The following is a 14,343-nucleotide window of genomic DNA, read 5'->3' on the forward strand; positions in this document are numbered from 1 at the left end:
GAAACATTGTAACTAGCTTGCAGATAGTTTGCAGTGTACATTTCATGACACAGATGAAATATTGTAACTAGTTCTGTAGACAGTTTGCAGTGTACATTTCCCCCCAAGCAATGCCAGCATCTCTGAAACAAATGTAGAGAGGGCCCCCTAGTCAGATGTATATATTTTGGTTGTTCATGTCAAAACAAGCACATTGCTTTATAGTGACACCTTTAAGTGCTTCCTTCTAGTCGGTGCGATTCACACGTTAATCTGAAAGTGATTCTTCAACCCATATGTCATCTTCAGCGCAGGCTCCACGTGGCTCGGTCTCCACATTGAGCCATAAAGGGGTCCCACAGCCCCAAAGGAATTTTAAAAGAAATTTCAACCTTTGACTTTCAGCTCTTGAGGAAGGAGAAAGAGATCTAATTCATAAGCCAAAGCAACATTTCTCAGAGGTTTCTCCTCCACTCCCCCGTTTCTCTCCCCTTAAATTTGCTCTAAATTTTTTTCTATGCTGAGCTCCCAAGCTCTGTCTAGCTCAGTGAAGGTGACTTTCCTCCCATCCGCTCCTGAGCCTTCCAGCTCCTTAACCCCGTGGATCTGCCATAGTCTTTTGAGTCTCCACGGCTTTCCTTTGGTTGGGAGAGGGGAGGCTTCGGTTTTAATGAAGGGAACTCTCATCATTGCTGCTTTTCCCTTAAGGCAGAGGTTTTCTACCTCCACACTTCTATTGATATTTGGGGCCGGATTGCTATTCACTGTAGGGCCTGTCCTGTGCTTTGTAGAACGGTGAGCAGCACCCCTGAGATCTACCCGCTAGAGGCCAGCAGCACCCCTCCCTCCAAGACATGACAAAAAAAAAACGCCTCCAGATTGTGCAGCAAAATTGGCCCCTGTTGAACACAACGGCGTTAAAAAATTCAGGTCGGGCACAGTGGCTCACACCTGTAATCCAACACTTTGGAAGGCTGAGGAGAGTAAGATTGCTTGAAGCCAGGAGCCCATGATCAGCCTGGACAACATAGCGAGACCCCATGTCTAAAAAAAAAAAATTTTATTAGCAGGGCGTGGTGAGGTGCCCCTGTAGTTCCAGCTACTCAGGAACCTGAGCCAGGAGGATCATTTGAGCCCAGGAGGTTGAGGCTGCAGTGAGCTATAATCATGCCACGCCACTGCACTCTCTTAAGATAAAAATTAAATAATTTGTTCTAAGCCGATATTGCCTGCGGACCAGGTCAAAGAGGGCTTCTACCTTGGGCCTCATGCTGTAAATGGGAGGAGAAAAGAAATTCACGGAGTGAGGAGTCCAGGCATCAAGGAGCCCACATCTTCCTTTCTAGATCATTTGCAAATACTGGGATCCCAGAATTTCCCACCCAAACAGCCCAAGCCTATTTCCAGGGTCTGCTCAGGACTGGTCTAGGTCCGTCCTCAGGACGATGCACCACGCTGTCAGTGTGTGCCCTCTAGGCTCAAGGCAATAATAAAATAGTGGTAATAATAGTACAAACCTCATAGATTTGTGGTGCGGATTAAATTTGTGTATTGAAATCCACAGGACAGGGCTGGTCTGTGATAAGCACTACAGAACTATCTGTTGGGTACTATCATTGTATTTTTCATACTAAGTATCTTTAACATAGGACATCTTCCTTCCTTATCTGCTGCTTGACCCAACAGGCTCATTCAAAAGTCGGAGCCAATCCTGACCGTGCTGGACCCTAGAGAGATGGCGAGAAGGGCCCCAACGTGGGGTCTTTATGAGGATTTTTATGGGACTTTCCAGGGCCATTCTGACTGTTGGCCTTTTCCCTTATATGCTGGTTGAGGTTTTAACCCCTCTTCAAACACACACGCACATACCATGGATCTCTATTACCCAATCTGGCCCTTGTCACATGGGAGGGTCAAGGGAAGTAGGAAATGGGTGAGACTATTATTATTATTATTATTATTATTATTATTTGAGGCAGGGTCTTACTCTTTCAACCAGGCTGGAGTGCAGTGGTGTGATCATGCCTCATTGCAACCTCCACCTCCCGGGCTCAAGCAGTCCTCCCGCCTCAGCCTCCCAAGTAGCTGGGACCACAGGCGTGCACCAACATGCCCAGCTAGCTACGTTTTAAATTTTTTTATAGAGAAAGAGTCTCACTGTGTTGCCCAGGCTGGTCTTGAATTCCTGGGCTCAAGCGATCCTCCCATGTTGACCTCTCAAAGTGCTGGGATTACGGGCATGAGCCACTGTGTTCGGCCTCTTCTTTTTGAGATAAAGGAAGAAATTATGCTGAACTTTGAGTTTCGATTTCTACTGTGCCTCATGCTGGCTGGGTGGTTTTGGACAGTCAACCTCTTAACTTCTCCGAGCCTCAAATTCCCCATCTGCAAAATGGCAATAAAAATAGGGCTGTGATATGGATTTAAGTTTAAAAAAGAAAAGCAGTAACATATATAAAGTGCTTTTCTCAGTTCCTAGTACACAGACCTCAGGATTTGCCATTACTGATTTTTTTATTATTATGATAAAGTTAACTGAATCGTCATTATGACTGTTGGAAGGAAAAACATGAAAAAAAAATTCTGTCCCAGCAGCTGCTGTGAATCATGAAGTGAGCCAGAAAAGCTTGAAAAACATCACCCTTCAGTCATGGATGAAACTTCTTAGAACTCATGAAATGTCATAGCTAAAAAAGAACTCAAAATCTATGTATACCCACCTGCCCATTGTATAAAGGGGGAAACTGAGGCCCGGGGAAGGGATATGATGTACCTTGTTTAAAAAAAAAGGCCGGGCATGGTGGCTCAAGCCTGTAATCCCAGCACGTTGGGAGGCCGAAACGGGCGGATAACGAGGTCAGGAGATCGAGACCATCCTGGCTAACACGGTGAAACCCCGTCTCTACTAAAAAAGTACAAAAAACTAGCCGGGCGAGGTGGTGGGCGCCTGTAGTCCCAGCTACTCGGGAGGCTGAGGCAGGAGAATGATGAAACCCAGGAGGCGGAGCTTGCAGTGAGCCGAGATTGCGCCACTGCACTCCAGCCTGGGCGACAGAGCCAGACTCCGTCTCAAAAAAAAAAAAAAAAAAAAAAAGAAAAAAAAAAGAAAACCTGAAAAAGCTTCTAGGTTTCTGAAAGAAGAAAAACAAAAAGGCAGTGCTCTAGTGAGAAGAGGTTTTGCAAAAGTTGAAAAGAGAATGAGGACCACCTGTGTTGCAGTGTGTCAGAGCTGCCCTGTAGGAAGAAGGAAAGGGGGGAAGAAACAGGCCCGTGTAGACTGCGTTATGTCTTCTCCAACAGTTAAGATAACTCATGAACAACCTGATGATGAATTGTGGGTACCCCTTGACAATGAGGAAGTAGGCAGGACTATGAAACAGCCCAGGGTGGGTCCTGCTGGCTTTGTGCATTTTTTCCTTTCAGAAATAGGGGAACATCTTAACCTAGCATCAAAGAGGTAGATCGCAGGGCACAGTGATGAGGGTTTGGGGTGCCAGCCATAATCTGGGGGTGTCCCTGCACTGTGCTGTCAGACTCAGAGTTGCATATATGGGAGCAGTGAGAGCCTAGGGCACAGATGAGAGGCCTTCATTACCTTGTGAACCAAATGCAAAATGAGAAACTGTGGAGTCTGCTTCCATCGGTAAAGATGGTTTTTTTTTTTCCTTTTAATTTGCAGTGTTTATTACACCCACATTCTAAGTCATCCAGCTTCCCTTCCAGAACCGTCTGCCTTGGCAAACTAAATTAGCGACCAAAGAATTTAGCTCCTGTGGTAAAGAACAAATTCGTTTTTACAGCAAATATCAACAGGTGAAAGCCTCAACTTGTCCCTGACTCATTCAGGCTACTTAGATTTTGACTGGAACAGTGAGTGATCTCCCTTCACCCTCTAGACCTCACTCTCCTCAGCTGTAAAATGAGCCAGTGAAAGCAACTGCCTTGAAGCACTTCTCAAATGTGGGAGGTGGGGGGCGGGAAGGGTGGCAGTTGTATCCCCAGGGTACATCTGGCAATGTCTAGAGATACTTTTGGCAGTCACAAGGGAGATAGAGGAGGCCAGGCATGGTGGCTCATGCCTGTAACCCCAGCACATCAGGAGGCTGAGGCAGGCAAATCACCTGAGGTCAGGTATTCAAGACCAGCCTGGCCAACATGGTGAAACCCCGTCTCTACTGAAAAATACAAAAATTAGCCAGGCATGGTGGTGCGTACCTGTAGTCCCAGCTACTCAGGAGGCTGAGGCAGGAGAATCGCTTGAATCCAGGAGGCAGAGGTTGCAGTGAGCCAAGATCGCACCACTGCACTCCAGCCTGGGCAACAGAGCAAGACTCTGTCTCAAAAATAAAATAAAATAAAATAAAATAAAATAAAATAAAATAAAATAAAATAAAATAAAAAGAGAAACAGGGGAGATGGAGGAATTGCTACTGATATTTAGCATGGGATGATAGGTGCTACCAAACATTTTAGAGTGCTCAGGACAGCACCGCACAACACAGAATGATCTGGCCCTTATGGGGGGACATTATTGTCAGCAGTATCAAGGGTGAGAAACCCTGCTCTGGAGGCTTAATGTGATGATTAAATGAGTCAATCCACTGACGTGCTTAGCCGTGGCCCTAACACACAGTAGGTGCTTAATAAACTGATCTTTATCCTGGGCTCCTTCAAAGCCTGACCTTTGAGCCCTGGTGGGTCCCTCCCACCACACTTTTGTTTCCTGGTTGTGTTTCCCCAACTTAAATTGCTGTGGTACGGTGGAAATAGATATGTTGATAACTCTTTCCAGGTAAGTTGTGTCTCAAATTCCTAAAAGTGGAATAGGCAGGGTGTGTCCGTGCACTGTCTGAGGAAGGGAACTGGACTTCCGGGTACTTGCCTGTCCCCAGAGGGTAGCCTTAGGATGCTGAAGATTCAGCAAAATCCGGATAGAAAACATTAGAGCAAGGTACTGTGCAAGGTGCCACTCTATAATCATTGGGAGAGAACTAAAAGCAGTTTGTGAGAGTAGTTTCCACTAACTGATCGCTTTCCCCTTAAGCTTTAAACGAGGCTTAACATTTTTAACTGTATATGATACCAAAATTCCCATACTTCCTTTGGTCCATTCAGCAGAACATTATAATGGATTCATGATCATAATTATAAAAATAAATGATCACTCTGAGCATAGCCCCCAGCCCTGTGAAGGAGGAAAATGTTATTTGCCCCTTCACCAAATGGTTTCATTCTATTGTAGTTTTTTGAGTTCTTGTGTCTATCTGGTACTCACAATCCACTATATTAAGTTACTCCAGATGGGAAAACCAGATGACTGAGTTAATATGAATTATGTCTAAATCCATGAGCATTAAATAGGTTCTTGGAGAAAGCCCCCCTTCATGGATTTTGTGCATAGACTTGTGACATCAATTCTGACTGTTTTGATGGCTTTTTTTTTTTTTTTTTTTTTTTGCCACACTCCAGATTGTACAGGTTGTTGAGAAATTGCTTCCAGATGACTAGGGTACACTTAGAATGTGTACGTTTTGTAAACCAAAAAGTATCTGAGACAAGTCGCAAGATACTTGCCAAGGCTAAGGACCTGTGCATGAAACAGCCTCAGGAGGTCCTGAGAACATGTGTCCAAGGTGGTCAGGCTACAGCTTGGTTTTGTACATTTTAGGGAGACATAAGACATCAATCAATACATAAGAGGTACGTTGGTTCAGTCCAGAAAGATGGGACAGCTGGAAGCAGGGACTGGGGAGCGTGTGGGGTGACTTCCAGGTCTTAGGTGGATTCAAAGACTGGCAATTGGTTATTATCTAAAGACCTGAAATCAATGTCTAAATTACAATAAAGGGTTGTAGACACTCAGATTTTATCATGCAGATAAAACCTCTAGGTAGCAGGCTTCAGAGAGAATAGATTGTAAATGTTTCTTATCAGACTTAAAGAGTCTTTTCTGGTTGGGCACAATGGCTCACATCTGTAATCCCCGCACTTTGAGAGGCCAAGGCGGGAAGATCACTTGAGCTCAGGAGTTAGAGACCAGCCTGAGCAACATGGTGAAACCCCATCTCTACCGAAAGTACCAAAAAAAAAAAAAAAAAAAAAAAATCCAGGCATAGTGGTGTGCACCTGTGGTCCCAGTTACTTGGGAAGCTGAGGTAGAAGGATCACTTGAGCCTGGGAGGCAGAGGTTGCAGTGACCTGAGATCATGCCGCCGCACCTGGGTAACAGAGTGAGACCTTGTCTCAAAAAATAAAAAAAAGAAAAGAAAAAAAAAGAATTAGTTCTATCAGTCTTAAGATCTGTCTTGATGTTAATGGTGGCATGTCTGACTTCCCCTTCCCATCACAGCCTGAACTACCTTTTCAGGTCACCTTTGGAATGCCCTTGGCCAAGAGGAGAGGTCCATTCAGATGGTTAGGGGGCTTAGAATTGTATTTTTGGCTTACAATATCCAGAAATACATTAGTGACTACATTAAAAGGAGTCCCCCATAACCATCAGTAGGAATATTTGGTGGCAGTACTTTACAACAAAATTTTTAGTTATGGATGTTTCTAAAGAGAACGAATTTAGGAATGTGGTTATAAGGAATTGGTTTCATTCATAGGTTATTAAATACTGCAAATTTTATCACCAATTAGCTATGTGACTTTGTTTCCTTACCTATAACATGCAGAGGGCTGGGTTATCTGACCCACTGTCCCTACGCCCCTTTCTGGATTCTACATGTTTAGTCTTTAAAAAAGAAATCTGTAGAAACAGGGTCTTGCTATGTTGCCCAAGCTGGTCTCAAACTCTTGGGTTCAAGCGATCCTCCCACCTTGACCTTCCAAAGTGCTGGAATTACAGGTGTGAGCCACTGCACCTGGCCCCTGACATGTCTAGTTTTAATTCTCTATTTTCTCCAACACACTTCTTAGAATTTACAGTGATGGCAATCGTGATATTCTCCCAGGCAACTTTTCTAATAGAAGTCATGAGTTATCTTCAGCTTCACTTTATTATAATTTGCATTTAATTTTTTTAAGACTGTTAAGATTGCCATAACTTTACCAAGTGATTTGCAAGTTCCAGTGCCTGCTAATTAACTCAGGTGGCCATGGCAGAAACTGCCTCCCATCAGAAAGGCTGAATCACTCAAGCGCTCCCATCTTTCAAGGGCCAAGTGATTCACCAGCCAAGTTACTCTACAAATTGGGATGAGGAGCGTAGGATATTAGACTTCCTTTTAGTTTTCGTCCCTTCTGGCGACTTAGATGTGGATTCTCCAATGGTGACTTATTTTTCCTTTGCTTTCTTTCCAAACTAATATGTACTTGCTGTAAGAAGTTCAAACTGTACATACTTATATGATACAGAAAGTGGAAATTTTCCTCTGTTTCCCCCTTCCCAGAGAGAGCCACTCTGAACAGTGTGGTGAACATCCAGATATTGTTTTCTTTACATATATTGACATTCTTTTTAACAAAAAGATTGTGCTTACATATACTATTTTGTAATGTGCTTTTGTCTCCTAGCAATATGTCTTGGAGATTTTTCCATTTCATATAGATAAGTCTGTCTCATTTTTAATGGCAACAGGGATTTCCGTGGTATTATTACTTCAGAAGTTACTTAATTTGTTTCCTCCAGTCTTATTCTAGGTAACTCCCAAAGACAAACTTAATGACTTGATCTCAAGTAGGCTACTAGGAGGTGACCTCAGGAAGCTTGAATAAGGGAATGGCAAATGAGACAGGAAAAGGAGGAAAACGAATCAAGGACGTTTGACGAGTGGATATCTGCAGTATGGGGGTCTTCAAAATCACCCTCAGGTTCAGTGATTCACCACAGAACTTGCAACCATTCTCATGGTTACAGTTTATTACAGAAAGAGCATACAGATTAAAATCAGCAAAGTGAAAGATTGCTGCTATGGTCTGAATGTTGTTCCCCCCAAAGTCTTATGTTGGATCCTAATCCCCATGTCGGAGGTGATTAGACCATGAAGGCTCTGCCCTCATGAATGTGGTTGGTGCCCTTATAAGAGAAACTCAAGAGAACTGCCTTGCTGCTTCTATTGCATGAGAAGGCACCACCTATGAAGGAGAGCAAGCCCTCACTAGACACCGAATCTGCTGGTACCTTGATCTTGGACTTCCTAGCTTCTGGAACCATTAGGAAATCAATTCCTGTTGTTTATAAGTCTCCCTGTTTATGGTAATTTGTTATAGCAGCCCAGCAGACTAAGAAAGGGGAAAGAGTCCTCTTTGTCACAGGAAAGAGTCCAAGAGAGACAGGTGCAAACTTCCAGTTGTTCTCCTCAACTGGAGTTATATGAGCAGTGCCTGATTCTCCTTGCAAGGATGTGTGACAACAGACGCAGGGTATTGCCACCCAAAGAAGGTCACCCGAGCGTTGGTTTCCAGCATAGTTAGAGGAGGTCGGTCATATAGTCATGGCTGACTATCTGGGTAGCTGAGCCTAGTCTCCAGCTCCTGCAGAGGTCAAGCTAATGTTGAGTGGCCCAAGGTCCTCACCATAAATCACAGTTAGCATAGACAAGCTGACGTGGCTCAGGCAGGAAGCTGCAGGTGCTTGAGGTAGGACACTATGCACAGAAAACATGAGCAGCCTCCAAGGTGGGCTGAGGGGTAGGCAGGGCACCACTAGCTCCAGCTACACTCCCTCAGGGACAGTCTTGTCATTTCCAGTTTTTCTTTCTTATAAACAATGCCCTGGTGCAGGGGTCAGCAAACTTTTCTATAAGGAGCAGTTTTTTTTTTAATTGACATAAAATTCACATAACTTAAAACTCACCCTTTTGGTGTATATGATTCAGTGCTTTTTAGTATATTTTCAAGGTTGTGCAAGCAACACCACTATCTAATTCCAGAACATTTTTATCACCCACAAAAGGAGCTCTGTGCCAATTAGCTATCACTCCCCATTCCCTCTTTCCTCTATCCTTGATAACCACTAATGGTAATTTCTGTCTCTAAAGATCTGCCTATTCTGAACATTTCATATAAATGGATCATAATGTATGACTTTAAAAACTTGGTACATAGGCCAGCCATGGTGACTCATGCCTGTAATCCCAGCATTTTGGAAGGTTGAGGTGGGCGGATCACCTGAGGACAGGAGTTCGAGACCAGGCTGGTCAATGTGGCAAAACCCCATCTCTTCCAAAAAATACAAAAATTAGCTGGGTGTGGTGATGGACGCCTGTAATCCCAGCTACTTGGGAGTCTGAGGCAGGAGAATCACTTGAACCCAGGAGGCAGAGGTTGCAGTGAGCCAAGATCGTGCCACTGCACCCCAGCCTGGGTGACAAGAGTGAAATTCCCACTCAAAAATAAAAAGAAAAGAAAAAAAAACTTGTTCATAAATGTTTACAGTAGCATTATCCATAATAATAGTCAAAAGGTGGAAACAACCCAAATATTCATCATCTGATGAATAGATAAGCAAAACATGGCATATCCATACAACAGAATGTTAGCTGGCCGTAAAAAGTAACACTACAACATGGATGAACCGGACAGATAGCAGATATGTGAGGCTTTGAGGGCCACATGGCCTCCAAATTATTCAGCTGCTGTGGTCAGTCTGAATAGTTGTCCCCCACCCTGCCAAATTTATATGTTGAAATCCTAACCCACAAAGTGATGACATTAGGAGGTGGGACCTTTGGGAGATGATTAGGTCATGAAGGTTGGAGCCCTCATAATTGGGATTAGTGCCCTTGTAAAAGATGCCCCAGAGAACTAGTCTGTCCCTTCCGCCATGTGGGGACTCAGTGAGAAGATACCACCTATGAGGAAGCAGCTTCTCACCAGACACCGAATTTGCTAGTGTCTTGATCTTGAACTTCCCAGCCTCCAGAACTGTGAGCAATAAGTTTTTGTTGTTTATAAGCCACCCAGTTTATGGCATTTTGTTACAGCGGCCTGAATGGACTAAGACATCAACTCTGCCCTTTTTGCACAAAAGCAGCATTATGTAAACAAATGGGTTTGACTGTGTCCCAATAAAACTTTATTTACAAAAACAGGTAGTAGTCTACATTTGACTTGGAGGCTCTAGTTTGCCTACTCCTGCTATATAAAATATCCTTGTATGTATATTTTTGTCCAGTTGTGCAGAAAATTCTATGGGATCAATTCCTAGAAGTGAAATACTGAGTCATGAATTATGATGTATTTATTTTGAACAGATGTTGTGAACCACCCCAAAATTTGATCCAACTTGCTTTTCCACCAGCAGCACATGAGAGGACTTGAGACTGAGTTTCCCTTTTTTTTTTTTTTTTTTTTGAGACAAGCAAGGTCACTTTGCTACCCAGGCTAGATCCAAGGCAGTGGCACCATCACTGCAGCCTTGACTTCCCCAGGTTCAGGTGATCCTCCCACCTCAGCCTCCCGAGTAGCTGGGACTACAGGCACGCACCACTACATCTGGCTGATTTTTTTTGTATTTTTTAGTAAAGGTGGGGTTTCTCCATGTTGCCCAGACTAGTCTCAGACTCCTGGGCTCAAGCGATCCACCTGCCTCAGCCTCCCAAAGTGCTGGGATTACAGATGGGAGCCACCATGCCCAGTCAGAATTTCCTCTCTTAAATCCCTTTCACAAAGAAGTAGAACCCATACCCATTTACAAGGGAAGTTTCTGCATTGTCTTGAACTTTGGAGAGGAAGAAGAAGATAGAACATTTTGCCCCCAAAGAAGAAAACCAAATGGGACCTAAAGTGGCCTCATGATAGTATCTGATTTTAGATTTGAGGCTCGCAGGGAAGGGGACTTTGGTAACTTGTCCTCGTTTGGTGAGATCAAACCTTACACTGGCCACTGAGTGTCATTCCAAAAAGCCTTGAGTGTTATCTATTCATTTTTTTTTTCAAAGGCCGAGAGCTCCTTAGCAATTTCATTTATTAAGCAAAGCTTCCATTCCTATTATTTCTTTTTATAAGTAATTTGCATGTAAATGAGGTCCACCTATGCATACTGAACATGTTACCAAATGTACAAAAAGTATACACGGTCCATTTTTTCTCCACAGAGCTGACAGGTACCCATCCCTCTTGATGAAGATGACATAGTATTTCACGTAGCCTGGTTTTCCCTAAGTCTTTTTGGCTTTTGGACGATGGATGGAGTTTTTGTTTTTATTTTTCCATTTTTCTTTTTCTCCCTCATTTTCACCATTTGGAATTTGTGGTGTGAAATCCACAGGGGAGAACAGAGACTTGTTAGCATTCAAGCTCTGTTTTTGGATGCATATTTTAGTTGGTTTATATGATATTCGGCATCCCTCCTGGGATCTAGCCCGCCTTTGCTCGGCTCACGCTGGGTGAATCTGTGATATTCCCCATTCTGTAGCCCTTCCTTTATAACACAGGCGTAGCCTGCTTTCCCATTAGTGAGATGGCATGCCTGGACTACCCACACACAGATACAGAATTAGGCGGAACTTGGCCGGGAAGCTAAATCAAGTTAACCATCTCATTAGGCTTGAAAGACACAAATTAAGCTTAAGCTGGGATTAACAGAGAAGCCTTTCAAAGAGACATGCAGCACAACAAGGGGTGGAAGAAATTGCCATAGCCATTACTCTCAGCAAACTTCCACCATTTAATGGAACAGAGGAGACATGAGGTCTCTTTTATAAAAGGTCAACAGACAGAAATTTAGGATCGAAATAGCAGTGTAACATTTGTTGAGCTCTTACCACTTGCTTGGCACTGTGTGCTGAGAGCTTTACACATATTCCATAGAAATTGCACATTGACCTATGAGAGAAGCACTACTAAAATTCCTGCTTAACTGACAAAGAAACTGAGGCTCAGAGAGGTTACTTCGCCTGCCTCAGAGTCCCAGAGCTTGGTCAAATGACAGAGCCAGGATTCGAGCCCAGGATATTTGGCCCCATGGACCATGGCTTAACCTAGTGGTTCCCATTTGGGATGCACTGGCCTCCCCAGGGGACATTTGGCTATGTCTGAAGACATTTTGGGTTGTCACAGCTGTAAAGAGAGCTGCTATCAGCATCTAGTAGGTAGGTACCAGGGATGCTGCTAAACATCCTACAATGCACAGGACAGTTACAGCAAAGGATTATCCCGCCCATAATGTCAACAGTTCCGTGATTGAGAAACCCTTGTTTAATCGCTCAACTGGACTACATTGACAGGCTCACTGTTCCACTAGAACTATCCACTTACAGAGCTCTATATGCAGTGTGGTGATGCTGTGGTATATACGTTTAAGGCTGCATATTGCAGGCGGTGCAGCTATCTGGCAGAAGGAACAGCCAATGCCAAGGCTGAGAGGTAAGACTCTGGCTGGCATGGGATGGCAGGAAGCCAGGTGCAGCTGTTGCAGAGACTCGCAGGAGGATGAGATGAGGGAGTTGGAGTTCTCACCGAGGAAAGGAAAAAGACAACGTGCCCTAAATGATGACCGCCATGTTTGCACTTGACGAATGTGTAGATTAATGGCCTCTGTCTTCTCTCTGCCTTTCTGTTCTGTTCCCCTCCTTCCTCTTGCCTCCCTCCTGCCCTCGACCCTCTGACTCCCTAGTTTTCGGCCACAACATGAAGAGCAGCAATGACTTCATCGGGAGGATCGTCATTGGCCAGTACTCTTCAGGTCCCTCTGAGTCCAACCACTGGAGGCGCATGCTCAACACGCACCGCACGGCCGTGGAGCAGTGGCACAGCCTGAGGTCTCGAGCTGAGTGTGACCGCGTGTCTCCTGCCTCCCTGGAGGTGACCTGAGGGCTGCAGGGAAGGCAGCTTTCATTCGTTTAAAAAAAAAAAAAGACGGAAAAAAATGTGTCACATACTATTACATCCACACCTGCATACACACTCACAACATGTCTACACACGTCCACACACACAGACACACAGACTCCCCAAGTCCTCTCAGAACTGAGAGGAAGCAGACTATTGGTCACAAAATAGCCGCCCTCAGTCAGTGAGGCCTGGGAACTTTCCAGAAGCCCCATCCGTAGTAGATCACAAGCTCAGTGGGCTCTGCCGTCGGACTTATTGGCACTGCCTGTTCTTGTCAATACTCCTGCCCCAAAATGCACTTTCAACCCTCAGGCCAGAGAAAGGACCTCCCAAAGGGTGCCAACCTCCATCAAGACTGTATTATTTACCAAGAGTTTGGCCAGTGTGTGGGAGACCTGACCACTCCCCACTCCCAAAACACACGCCCACTGGGTAACTTCTGAACAGACTGCTGTTCCCTGGGGTTCTTCAAACCTGATACTTTTCTCTAAAGGTGTAAGTATCTTTGTCTTCTCCTTAGTAAATGTGATAACTAGATTATGGACCATTTGGAGAAGCCAAATGGCAACCAAAACTATTCCAGTGTCAGAAGCCCCTCCTGGCTTAATGGAATTGTCCTTGTGTTAGCTCATCCCAGGAAACTGCCTGTGGGTATATATGTGTATGTCTTCGTGCATGTGCCCTCACAGGCGAACACGTGTGTGCCTATGTGTCCTCTTGGAGAGCATGGCGATGGGCTGGGACCTCAGCCCTGAGCACTGCCTTCTCTCTGTCTCTCGTGTCCAGTGAGAGTCCAACCAGTGTCCTCCTGTCTGTCAGAGACCCCACCTTGGATAACAGTAATGTGTGTGTCAAGTAAATAGGATATGATAGAGCAAAAGTAACATTTTTTGACCGAATCATGGTGATTGTGACCCACAAAAGACATACAAAGGACCTGATACATGGATTAAAATGGCTATCACACCCCATCCATGATGATCTTCTTCCTTAGTCATACTCTGAGGATACTTCTGTGTTTGTCTGTGAACCAATGTCATGTCTCTCGTGCTAAGGAATTAGTGTAGTTAGAATAGGTCTTCTCTCTCTCTCTCTTTCCTCTCTCTCTGTTGGATGCTTCTGTATCTTTTTCCACAGCATAATGGCTGGTGTGACGGGGAGCTATTTATTGAAATTAAAGATTATTTATTTGTGCCATGCATTCGAGTTATCTTTTTCTTCATGAACGCAGGACATAGAAGGTGGGAGGGCATTGCAGCTAGTACTGCTGTGTAACAAACCATACTGAACAAGTCAAAACAATGAATTTTTTTTTTTTTTTTGAGACAAAATCTCACGCTGTTGTCCAGGCCAGAGTGCAGTGGTGCAGTCTCTGCTCACTGGTGCAGGCTCTGCTCACTGCAACCTCTGCCTCCTGCATTCAAGCAATTCTCCTGCCTCAGCCTGTCGAGTGACTGGGATTACAGGTGTGCACCACCATGCCTGGCTAATTTTTGTATTTTTAGTAGAGACAGGGTTTCACCACGTTGGCCAAGCTGGAACTGAACTCCTGGCCTCAAGTGACCCGCCTACCTCAGCCTCCAA

General features: G+C 44.5%; 1 protein-coding gene across 19 annotated transcripts in view; it reads left to right on the top strand.

The window, feature by feature from the left end:
- The window catches only part of SYT17 (synaptotagmin 17), a 93,764-nt gene extending 79,804 nt beyond the window's left edge, over nucleotides 1-13,960 (top strand). For all 19 annotated transcript variants that reach the window (XM_077986380.1, XM_077986385.1, XM_001082835.5 and 16 more), the window contains one exon: nucleotides 12,542-13,960. In XM_077986380.1, coding sequence (XP_077842506.1) covers nucleotides 12,542-12,738 — 197 coding nt within the window. In that variant the 3' untranslated portion in view covers nucleotides 12,739-13,960. The remainder of the gene's footprint in view (nucleotides 1-12,541) is intronic.
- The last annotated feature ends 383 nt before the right edge of the window (nucleotides 13,961-14,343 follow it).

This window comes from Macaca mulatta, chromosome 20 (genome assembly GCF_049350105.2).
Source record: "Macaca mulatta isolate MMU2019108-1 chromosome 20, T2T-MMU8v2.0, whole genome shotgun sequence".
NCBI classification, from domain to species: Eukaryota; Metazoa; Chordata; class Mammalia; order Primates; family Cercopithecidae; genus Macaca; species Macaca mulatta.